We start from the raw sequence: 12,649 nt of genomic DNA on the forward strand, positions 1-12,649 counted from the left end.
AGATCCTCCTGGAGGTTCTAGGGGAAAATCCATTCCCTCACTTTTTACAGCTTCTAGAAGCTGCCCACATTTCTTGGTTCAAAACCACCTTCCAAGTGCAAAGTCAGCAAGGACCAATCAAGTCTTTCTCATGTTACATTACACTGACACTGACTCTTCTACCTCCCTCCTCCATATTTAAAGGAGTGCCATGGCCATGGCCCTGGGTACATGGCCCTGTGGGCACCCCCCGAGTGATTCCATAAAGTCCACCCAAATAATCTCCATATTTTAAAGTCCACTGATTAGCAACCTTAATTCCTTCAGCAACTTTAATCCCCCCTTACCCCGTAACATAACATATTTACAGGTTCTTAGGATTTAGTATGTGGACAGTTGGAGGACCATTATCCAGCCTACCATAATCTGTCCTTCAGCAAGATTTATAACCATCCCACAGGCAAAACACATTTACTCTATCCCAAAGTCCCCCAAAGTCTCAACCCATTAGAATATCAACCCAAAGTTTAAAATCTGGTCTAAATCTTATCAATTCAAAAGCCCTAAATCTCATCATCTAAATCAGGTATAAATGAGACTTTGGGGGCTTCCCTGGTGGCGCAGTGGTTGAGAGCCCGCCTGCTGATGCAGGGGACACAGGTTCGTGCCCCGGTTCGGGAAGATCCCGCATGCCGCAGAGCGGCTGGGCCCGTGAGCCATGGCTGCTGAGCCTGCGCGTACAGAGCCTGTGCTCCGCAACGGGAGAGGCCACAACAGTGAAAGGCCCGCGTATCACAAAAAAAAAAAAAGAGAGACTTTGGGTATTATCCATCCTGGGACACAATTTCTCTCCTCTGTAAACCTGTAAAACTCAAGAAACAAGTTAACTGCTCCCCAAATAAAATGGTGGGATAGAAATAGAATAACAGTTATAGACATCCACATTCAAAAAGGGAGAAAATGGAAGTTAAAAAAATTAGACACCAGATCCATGCAATTTTGAAATCCAGCCATGTAAACTGCATTTGGTTTTAAGATCTGCGAATAATCCTCTGTGATTCTTGGCTCCACCCTCTAGGCTCTAAGCGCTGTCTTCTGGGCTCTCAGTTCTGCCCATGAAAGGTGGCACACGTTTGCAGCTGAGTAATTTAACCAGCCTATTTCTTGCTTGTAGAATTTGGGGGACCCAACAACCTTCCTTCATTACATCTTCTCACTTGCCCTTTCAGGTTAAGCCAGGAGTGTTATTGCTGGTATGGTTTTCTCAAGAACCTTGTGGGTCTCCCACATGCGTCATAGAGATTTACTCCATTAAACAACAGGCTCCTTCACAAATACTTCCTGGATAAATCCATCTCTATTACAGGTTTCCACTGAGTTGTCTGAGGGAATACATGAGTCACACGTTCAATTTCTTCAAAGTGCCCTCTATGTGACTGAATACTCTGACCTTACTTCTAAGGCACTAGCAAAAGGTTTTTAGACCACACTATTGGCTTTCTCTCCTGAGTAGGCTTTCCTGCCAGTGAATCTCCTAATTTTAGCATATTTTGCAATCTGGATATGTTAAGAATTTCTCAAATACCAAGTTCTGGTTCCTTTCTTGCCTGACAGTTCTTCTCTCAATCTATCTCTCTCCTTTCACATTTTACTATAAGCAGCAAGAAAAAGCCAGGCTGCACCTTTAAAACTTTGCATATATATCACCTCAGCTACATATATAAACTCATGTTTACAAGTCTTGCTTTCTACATAACTGCAGGGCAGAATTCAGCTAAGCTTTCTGCCACTATATAACAAGGATATCCTTTCCTCTAGTTTCCAATAACATGTTCCTGATTTCTATCTGAGCCCTCACTAGCATTGCCTTTAATGTCCATATTTCTACAAATAGTCTGTTCATGACAGTTTAGGTATTCTCAAAGGTGATTTGGGTTTTGTTTACCATGTTCCATCTTCTTCTGAATCTTCACTAGTAGAATCGCCAATGTCCATATTTCAACTAACAGTCTATTCAAGGCAATCTAGCCTTTTTTTTTATCATGTCCCTCAAAATTCTTCCAGCTTATGCCTATTGCCCAATTTCAAAGCCACTTCCACAGTTTTAGGTATTTCTTACAGCATCCCCACTTCCATGAATCAAAATCTGTATTAGTTTCCTATTGCTGCTGTAACAAATCACCACACACATAACTGGCTTAAATCAACACAAATTTATTATCTCACATCTCTGGAGGTCAGAAGTTCAAATTGTATCTCACTGGGCTAAAATCCAGGTGTCAGCTATGCTGTGTTCCTTCTGGACACACTAAATGAAAATCTGTTTTCTGGCTTTTCTAAATTCTGGAGATTGCCCACATGCTTTGGCCGTGGCCCACTTTTATCTTCAAAGCCAGCAATGAATGGCAGGTCTAGTCATTCTTCTTTGCATCACTCTGACACTGACTCTTCTACCTCCCTCTTCCAGATTTAAAGGACCTTTGTGATTACATGAGGCCTACCCAGATCATCCAAGATTTGCAACCTTAATTCCCCCTTGACATGTGACACAACATATTCTCCGTTCCTAGGCTTAGGACGTGAACATCTTTGAGGGACTATTATTCTGCCCACCACAGTATATATTGTATAATGATAAATTTTCAATTCTTCTGTATAAATATGATCTACTGTGTAAACTGATCCGTGCTTTCTTTGTTTGCTTCATTTCATATCATAACACTTACATTTCCACTACTCTGGATTTCTTCCATTTTCTCAAGTGCACCATGCTCATTTCAGGTCAGGATCTTTGCTCATGCTATTTCCTTTGCCTGTGTTACTCTTCCTTTCTGAATCCCCACAGCGCCTCTTCCCCAGACTACTCTTATGTATCCTTTGGCTATCAGCTTAAATGACTCTCCTTCAAAGGCAGTTTCCTTGATCCTGTGACTCCCTAAACAAGAATGTAGATTCCCATTACATCCTTAGCTTCTCTTCATATCATTTATCTTAACAGTGATGAAATTATTATCTGTGTAATTGTTTGTTTAATGACTATTTTTAAGGCACTATGAAAGTAAAGTTCTAATTTCATTTGTTATAGGCCTAACACCTAGCAGAATAGGTGCACAAAAAAATTCTTCATAACATCAATTTTATAATTTAGGGTACTGAAGCTCATAGAAATTAAGTAACTTCACCATAGAAACACAACTAATGAAATTCCACTTGGGTCTAACTGGTTTCAAAGCCCATCTCTTCAAAGCCCACAGTCATTGTGTTATTCTATTCTAATGCGGCATCAAAATGACCATTGTCTCTAAGTCCACAGAGACTCTCTGATCTTCATACTGAAGAAGAGTACTCACTGCCACCTCACTTTCCTTAATGCAGTTACCGTTGCCTAGTCAAGCCAATGACTCACCACCAAATGCCCAATTTCATTCCTGTTTTCAAATACTGGCATAAGGTAGACTTGTGAACATTTTTTTTCCTTTAACATCTTAAAGTTCTTTAAAAATAATTACTAAATATTTATTTGCCAATGACCAACTCGGGGAAAAAAAAATGCTTTGATTTTATCTACTTCTCTCGTGGGGATTAGTGACATTATAAAATCTGTGAACACCTTAGAAGAAACTTTATTAAACCAACAGAGGAAACTATCTGGTTTGGGAACCTGGCCAGACAAAATGTTAAAACCAAAGATCTAAAAATCATGTTAGAAAGTCCTAGAACTATGCTTCTGTATTCTCTCATTCTTGGTGTCTCATGTATAAACAGGAAAGATTATTATAATCATTATCTGGAAGAATATTCCCTAGACTTTAAACAAGGTTGGTAGAATTCTATTTATAATTGCAGTAGCCCTTAACATTTCAGAATTCTTTACCACCTTTCATAGGTCTTTTGACTGTCAGAACCTGGTCCTCTATTTTTTAAAACCATAAGTGTATTTTTGTGTCTATCAGTCAGACTGTAGCTAGAAATACATGGAAGATCTTGATATAGATTCCAAACTGTTGCCTGGTCACTTTTTTCTTTTGAAAAGTATAATTGGCACAGATCAAAAGCCACATGTATCAAAAGATGATCTAATTTAGCATCTTATTACTTCAATTCCCAAAGCAACTGTAAACCAAATTTCAACAACAACAAAACAATTTTAGTGATGCTATATATGACAAAAATCAGGTATGACTTTGAAATACATTTCTACTTGCTTTTATTATACATATGTAATGAATATAATAGTTATTAAGTACTAGTAGATTCTTAGTGCACAATAATTTACAAAAACTATTTAGTTTCTAAAAGTACTGAATTATAAGCATATTAAAAAAACAATAAAGAGAAGAATGAACTAGCTAAATGGAGAAGCAATATTAAATGAGCAAAAATCATTGGGAAATTATATGTTGAGATTTCTTTAATTTAAAGATAAGAGACAAAAGAATATAGAGAGATTTGATGGTTCAAAAAGTTCTTGCATCTATTTGGAACATATCTGATAGCACAAAGTAACATATCTGATAGGTTTATGTGAAATCTGAGAGCACCTCACAGGTTTGTAACGTGTTACTATTCCTGCTATGCCATTTTGAAGACTATACAAAAATATCCGCCGCACCCTCAATTCACTATAAAGCGAATCCATAAAATCTTCAGAGGCTGAAAGCTTTTGTCTCTCTAAAATCCATGTAATCCCAGCAAAGCCCAGAACTGACTTCTTAAAAACAGTTTCCACATTCTAATAGCAGAGAAAAGACCTTTCCAAGGTAATGCAAAACTATCAAGCAGGGCCAAAGGTCTACCTATTGTCAATTTTATAATCTAAATCTGAGAATCAGAGAAATCATTAGAGCATAATAAACACATCAGTAATACATGCCTACTGAGAACACAGCAGGTAGCAAATACTTGCTGATTGATTGGCTATATGAAATAAGGTGCATAATTTGGCATGAAATAAAACTTTACACCTCCAAATCTCGTACACTATATTTGTCAGGCATTTACTCTGTCTAAATATTGTGCTTGGTACCAACAAGGAAACAAAACAATTCATCGGTGTGCACTGATACGTAGTAAGTATGGCCAATTCATTCACAACACAATGCCTACCGTGAAGAACTGGCAATTTAAATAAAAATGAATCCTAAACATTTCTTATAAAAATTTAACCAGGAGAAGATATTGGTGCCTTGAGACTATTTCCTAGAAATTGTCTAGCATCAGAACATAAAATGCACAGTCCTGAAGGTTTCTATTTGTGACAGCTCAGGCGGTCTTCAGAGAAAGACAAGAAGAACACCAATATAATTTAAAGGACCTTTGGAAATTTTAAGGGCACTTCAACGCCATTTGTTTATCAGGAGCTTTAGCTTCTGTAAAGCTTTCCACTTAATCAAATTGGCAGCCCTGAAGTAATTTTGTTTCCAGCTCACAGGGATTGAAAACTCAGAGATTGAAAAAAAAGGAGAAGAAGAAAAAGAGAAAAACAGAAGCTTAACTCTAATGACACTTTTATTCTGCTCTGTGAATTTTGCTGACGGTCTAAGTCTTATTTCCTTTATTAGATTTGGTCATTGTTGTTAAAGGAGTCAATATCCAAATCACACCCCCACTCCCCACCAAAAAAAAGAACTTTAAGTAAATAAAATATTATCACGAATATCCCTCACAATAACAGCATTTAGTGGGCTCACCATAACTAAAACAGAAAATTGCATTTAACTTATTGTAAGAGTAAACTTGCTTTAAATAAATGCAACACATGTCAATTTCCTCCTTTTCCAACTGTAAGCTTTGGTGTTACTGTCCATGGTGACACATACTGGCTATACCACGCAACAACACCACTACAGAAACACTCAAGTTTTATTTTATGCCTATTTCTTGGTGGCAAATTTGCTGAAGTGGTTTTATTTTGCATATCCAACTCTTTAGTAATTATGAGTTGCACTTTTTTTGAAGCCACAGCACCGAAATCACAAAAGAAAAACTGGGTGGGGTGGGGAGAAGATACTTTAGTCAGTCCATCAAATATGTTAAACCAAATTCCATTTCTCTTTTGCCTTCATCTGTACTTTACCATATGTGAAACTAGTCTTTCTGTATGTGTTTAGCTACCTTTTAGAAGCTCATGCTACAGCACCTTCCCACAAACCAAGCAGTCTTCAAAAAGGTTGGTAAAGCAAAGCTGAAGGATCGATGCATTGGAATTTGCTCTGACTACATAACACACCTAAATATAAATTTAAATGTAGACACTTGTGCATAGCCAAAGTCCACTGACTTCAAAAGAAAAGTTTAAAAATCCTAAGTACGCGATTAATGGTGAGACAAAGTATACTTTTGAATTAACATTTATTTGAAATATTTTCAAAATAATTTTTAAGAGAATATTATTTCCTTTCTCCTATCATTGATGGAGAAGAATCATTATCTTTCAATGAGGAATCCTGTCTCAAATATAGTGTGTTTGTGACATACAGTAGTTAAAACTATTGAAAGATATTAATTTTTCCACAAAGCTACCCACATAAAGAAATTCCTCTGCAACTGGGCACCACTGTACTTGAAACTTTCAGAGATCAGTGTCTTAACTAAGATTAAGCTACCCTATTCCCTACCTAAATCAATTTCACCCAAATGAGGCGTTTGTGTTATAATTCATTGTTACTCAGACTCCAAAATCAACCATCTGCCATCGGAGTTTCTGTACAGTAATTAAGGGACTATCCATTAGAACTGGCAAGAGTACAAAGTAAGAAAGAGGAGGGGGCGGGGGAAGAGAGAAACCAAGCCACTTAAAAAGAGATGGAAGGTGTGTGTATTTCACACTGACCCCTCCACATCTCAGCTCAGATGTCATCCATGAGGCAAAACAGAAGTTAGGAAGAGCGGTCAGGCCAGCTCCTCCCGGGGTTATCCGAACTGAAACCACACTGGGGACTGAGCACGCGCCTCTTACCTTGAAAAAGAAAGGCTTTCGTCCCATTATGTAGCCCGGGGACCTGGCGCACTCCGGTCGTGGACTCCCCAAGTCCTAACTCCGTTAAGACGTCAATCTGTTGGGAGGGGTCCACACCAAGCCCCCAGACTGGTGGGAGTGGGGGAGGGAGGAGGAAAGAAAGGAAAACCTCCGTCAAAATATAAGTCTCTTCCTCCAAGGCAGCAAAGAACCGCGTCTTAGAGACAATATTGGAAACTGACAAGAGGCGACTCCCTCCGCTGCCTTACCTGAGATCAGCAATCAAGATTTAAAGAGCAGAGCACCCAGTCCCATTTCCGTGACCTACTTTAAACCCCTCTCGGTGCAAAGTTCCCCTTGGCCCTCAGACCCTGGACTAGGGGTGTGACCCGCCCTGCTGTCTCCAAGACAAGCACAGAAAAACATCCAAATCCAAACCCACCCCCTACTCCAAGCTTCCCACTCCAGACCTACTTCAGGTGGAGGAAGAGCGAGGCGTCCCCAGGCAGCTCGGGCTGCCCAGAGGCGGGGGCCATCCCTTCTCCCGCCCCAGCTCTGAGGCCACTCACCTGCTCCGAGACCGAAGAGCAAACAGAATGTTCTCAGTAAGACCCGAGACTCCATGGTGTGGATCTGCTCAGTCCATCGTCTCCCTCTTTAAAAATAAAAATCGAAGAGGTTCTTGGAATCAAGCGGGAAAGACAGCGTTTGTCTTTCCTACCGCTGCCTTGGATTTACTGATTAGTAAGAGGAGTACGATTTGGTTGCCTAAGAAAAAAAAGGGAGGACCCCCCAGGCGCGTGAAGAACTTAGACCCTCCAACGCGCACATCATTCCCACACGCAGACCCAGGCGGCGGGGCGCGGGCTGGGAGGCGGCCCTGAGGGAGGGGTCGGACTCGCCGGGGGCTGCTCCGCCGGGGAATTAGCTCCGGAGCCGAATCAAAGCAGTCGAAGGCACTCACACCCGGAGGAAGGAAGGCCGCCCCAAGAAAGCCGGGGCTGGGGCGGCCCCGCACCCGCCTGTCTTCACCCCCGCCCGAACCTGTTGTAAAGGCAGAGACAATGGAGAGAGCGCTCGGAGACACGCGGAGGAGAGACGGCTCTTCGGAGAGGGAGGGGCGGGCCGGGAGGCGGGGAGAGAGGAAGAAGGGAGGGAGCCCGAGGGCGAGGCCCCGCGCCCCGTGTCCCTCTCCCGCCCGGGCTCTTCGGTCTCCAAGCCCCGTCTAGCGAGCCCCGGAGCCGTTGCAGCCTCCGCCCTCCTTCTTCCTCTCCCGCCGACCCCGGCAACGCCAACCTCCTTCGGGATCGAAAGATTCTATTTCAAGGTGCTAAGCTGATGGGCGGTCTTTGCTCTCACCCCGAGATTTCGGGCGCCTGTCTAGAAAGACTGAGAGAGAAAGGATCACCCAATCGCAGAAGGCGAGGCTAGAAGGAGACGCACTCGCCCGCCCTTTAGGCAAAGGCGGGAAGCCCGCATACAGTCGCGCAACCTCGGGGACTAGAGAGGGGACTCCCTCTCGGGGGGGTTGCGGAGGAAGACTGCGAAGGCAAGCTAGACTCCCGTGGTGGGGCTGGAAGTAGAGAGAAACTGACGGAGACGGGTGGCGAGCCTGGGAAGCCCTGGGAGCTCTGCGGGAGAGGTTCCCTAGCCGGGGCGGGGCGCTGGAGAGCTTCCCCAGTGCAGAGAGCGCAGTGGAGAACTTAGCCAGGAACTGCTGGACAGCTCCGGGACCTCGCGCGTCCCCTGCCAAACACAGCGCCCAGACCCGGGCTCTGGTGCTCCAGGACAGCAGGAGGCAAGGCCAACAGAGTCAGCGTGCCTGCCCATCCCGAAAAGAAGAGATAAAAGGTGATGATAGATAGATAGATAGATAGATAGATAGATAGATAGATAGATAGATAGATAGATAGATAGATGGATGATCGATAGATAATGACACACACGGGCGATGGGGTCGAGGGGCAGAGAAACGAGCAGAAGACGACTACAGAGCCTGGGCAAGAGAGAAGAGCCACCCCATCGTTGACCACACTCATGCAGGCTCTACCCACCCTTCAGCATATGCACCGAAACCATAACAGTGAGGTCATTTGAGATCTAATTCTCAGCAGGCAAAAGTATACTTGAGGTTAACAGCATATAGTATTCTATAGCCCTTAAACTTTGAGGTAAATTTTGAATAATGACATTAAAGTCCCATACTGAAAAAGTAAGTTTCAAAAGCGATTAAACTGTTAATCTGTACAAAGATCAACTGAGTTTCTTAACTTTCCATCCAAACAAGTAGATTCTGAATTCTCCAAAAGGATCCTACCCGGCTAGTTACCAAAATACCTACTGGGTAGAGTCTGAGGCTCCAGTAGAGCAATATGTACTATGTTATACTATAATGGGATGAGGGGAACATATTTAGCTCTGTCCTTGGAATGTTTAAGGGAAAAAATCAGAATCTGTAAGCTTTTCCGAATTAAGTTTTAATGATCTCTCCTTGTCAGTTTTCCCATTTGATTTTATCTGTAATTTTGTAAACTTTGAGAAATATTCCAGTACATATATGTGATGAAATATTGTTTTATGTAACTTTGTAAATTTGCAAAACTACACAAAATGAAATTAATGTAATTGAATTGAATTAATTCAAAGGAAATTATTCACCATGAAATTAAAAATCTTTCTATAGAAGTACAACCAAAATAATGAATTGTAGTAAGTATCTACAAAAGTTACATTAAAAATTGAAACATAAAATGAGAGGGAAAAGTAAATATACATATTTACATATAGACGTTCTCCTATCCTACTCGCACTCAACCAAATCATAGAATCAGGGGTACTCGCCAATCTCTGACTCTCACCCATGACATGCTGAAAGCTGGGGGTTACTAAACTTGTCACACGTGCTTATGCTCCCTCCAGAAGAGTGGTATTTTGTATCCAGAATTAATCCAGTTGAACCTGCTATAGTAAATACGTGACCTAATTAAATTTATGGAAACCATTAAAATATGAGTACAGAGAAGAGCTGTTTCCATAAAATGGAAATGCAAAGCTTTAGAAAATCATAATAAAGGTGAATCATTGTATTATTTAGGGCAGAGGTTCTCAACCTTAGAGCTATTGACATTTTAACGTTGGATAGCTCTTTGTTAGGATTGTCCTGTGCCTTGTAGGATGATTAAAAGCATCCCTGGTCTTTACCCACTAAATGCCAGTATTTTTAATATTCCATTTTATCTATATGTCTTATAACTATATCATTTGGTGTAGCTTTTTTTTTTTTGCGGTAAGCGGGCCTCTCACTGCTGTGGCCTCTCCTGCTGCGGAGCACAGGCTCCGGACGCGCAGGCTCAGCGGCCATGGCTCACGGGCCCAGCCACTCCGCGGCATGTGGGACTCTCCCGGACCGGGGCACGAACCCACGTCCCCTGCATCGGTAGGCGGACTCTCAACCACTGTGCCACCAAGGTAGCTCCATTTTGTGTAGCTTTTTAAATTGCTGTTGTAGGGAATACAATATACATACTTTTCACCATCTACTCTAAAGTCCATGTGTTACTTCTTGAATTGGAACGTAGAAATTTTACCACCATATTGGTCCCTTTATCCTCACCCCTTTAAGCTGTGATTGTCTCCTGTATTAAACAGATCCTTTATACAATGTTAAAATTTTTGCTTTCAATCATTGTGATAGGCATAATAATGCTCTCTCCCCCAACACACACACACACACACACACACACACACACACACACACGCACGCACACACACACAAAGGAATACTACCTTGCCAATACCTTGATTTTAGCCCAGTGGAATCTGTTTTAGACTTCTGAACTACAGAACTGTAAGATAATAAATTTCTGTTGTTTTAACCACTAAATTTGTGGTAATTCGTTTCAGCATTCACAGAAAACTAATATAAATACTAACCACGTAAAGTTCAGTCAAAATGGTAGACTCTACTGACCCTGAAAGAATCCTCTTCTATTCATAAATACATCACAAAGCTAAATAAAATTTTCAAGATTTTTTTATTCATAGATGAATTTTACATAAAAAATGAAAGAAAAAAATTTCCAGATGCTAGGGGAAAGCAGAGATAGCTGAAAATTGGCAGACAAAAGAGTAACTCATGCAATGATTGGGAGAGGGTAGGACACAGGGTTTCGGACACAGTAGGGGCCTTAAGACAATGGGGTAGGATTTTACCATCCACACAAGAACTGGAAACAATAAATTATGGCCAAAGCCAGAAGATGTGAAGATGTTACTGATCCCTCCAATAAAAATAGGGAGATATGAATGATTATATTACACATATGTTTTGCACAAATTGGCTCAAGAATTGACAAGAATGCTTGCCAGCTGCACATGACCATAGGTGGAAAACAAAGTCACCAGTAATAAATGTCAAATCTCAAGCCTTGGCACTTATAAGCACATGGTCCAAAATTACATTTGCACTGGTATAAGAAATTATAAAATTAGAACAAAACCCCTAGAGTCTCCTGCAGAAGCAAATGTAAAAATTCTGTTAAGGGAGCTTCCACAACTTCTGGCATATAAGAGAAAAAATTCTGATGAAGATGTAATCACAATTAAATAATAACAATAATATCAATAGCAATAATAAATTGCACTGACGTAAAATACCATGAAAATGAGTCAGGAGACAAACATACCAAAAAAAAAGAGAATTAGAATCTCATGAACTCAGAATATCAGAGAAACATGATCAAAAAGTATTTAAAAATATATTTTAAATGACTGGAGTTTTTTAAGGAATAGAAAAAAATAATGAAGGAACAGAACTGTATGAGGAAATATTAGGCAGATTTCAAAGGAAACCAAATAGAACTTCTAGACAAACAAGCATATTTAAAAAAAATTTTTTTTAAACACTGCCTAGAAAAAGCAGCAGATAGGTGGGAATGTGAATTGGTACAGCCACTATGGAGAACAGTATGGAGGTTCCTTAAAAAACTACAAATAGAACTACCATATGACTCAGCAATCCCACTACTGGGCATATACCCTGAGAAAACCATAATTCAAAAAGAGTCATGTACCAAAATGTTCATTGCAGCTCTATTTACAATAGCCCAGAGATGGAAACAACCTAAGTGTCCATCATTGGATGAATGGATAAAGAAGATGTGGCACATATATATAATGGAATATTACTCAGCAATAAAAAGAAACAAAATTGAACTATTTGTAATGAAGTGGATGGACCTAGAGTTTGTCATACAGAGCGAAGTAAGTCAGAAAGAGAAAGACAAATACTGTATGCTAACACATATATATGGAATTTAAGGGAAACAAAAATGTCATGAAGAACCTAGGGGTAAGACAGGAATAAAGACACAGACCTACTAGAGAATGGACTTGAGGATATGGGGAGGAAGAAGGGTAAGCTGTGACAAAGCGAGAGAGTGGCATGGACATATATACACTACCAAACATAAAATAGCTAGTGGGAAGCAGCCGCATAGCACAGGGAGATCAGCTTGGTATTTTGTGACCACCTAGAGGGGTGGGATAAGGAGGGTGGGAGGGAGGGAGACGCAAGAGGGAAGAGATATGGGAACATATGTATATGTATAACTGATTCACTTTGTTATAAAGCAGAAACTAACACACCATTGTAAAGCAATTATACTCCAATACAGATGTAAAAAAAAAAAGAAAAAGAAAAAGCAGTAGATA

The 12,649-nt window shown here is 40.8% G+C and overlaps 1 protein-coding gene across 1 annotated transcript in view; it reads right to left on the bottom strand.

Annotated features, from left to right (window-relative positions):
* The window catches only part of NELL2 (neural EGFL like 2), a 378,381-nt gene extending 370,327 nt beyond the window's left edge, over positions 1-8,054 (bottom strand). Inside the window, exons 1-3 of the mRNA XM_082665093.1 lie at positions 7,982-8,054; positions 7,507-7,592; positions 6,938-7,066 (exon numbers count right to left, since the gene is read on the bottom strand). Coding sequence (XP_082521219.1) covers positions 6,938-7,066; positions 7,507-7,561 — 184 coding nt within the window. The 5' untranslated portion in view covers positions 7,562-7,592; positions 7,982-8,054. The remainder of the gene's footprint in view (positions 1-6,937; positions 7,067-7,506; positions 7,593-7,981) is intronic.
* Between the last annotated feature and the right edge of the window lie 4,595 nt (positions 8,055-12,649).

Source organism: Grampus griseus, assembly GCF_964374135.1.
Source record: "Grampus griseus genome assembly, chromosome: 11".
NCBI classification, from domain to species: Eukaryota; Metazoa; Chordata; class Mammalia; order Artiodactyla; family Delphinidae; genus Grampus; species Grampus griseus.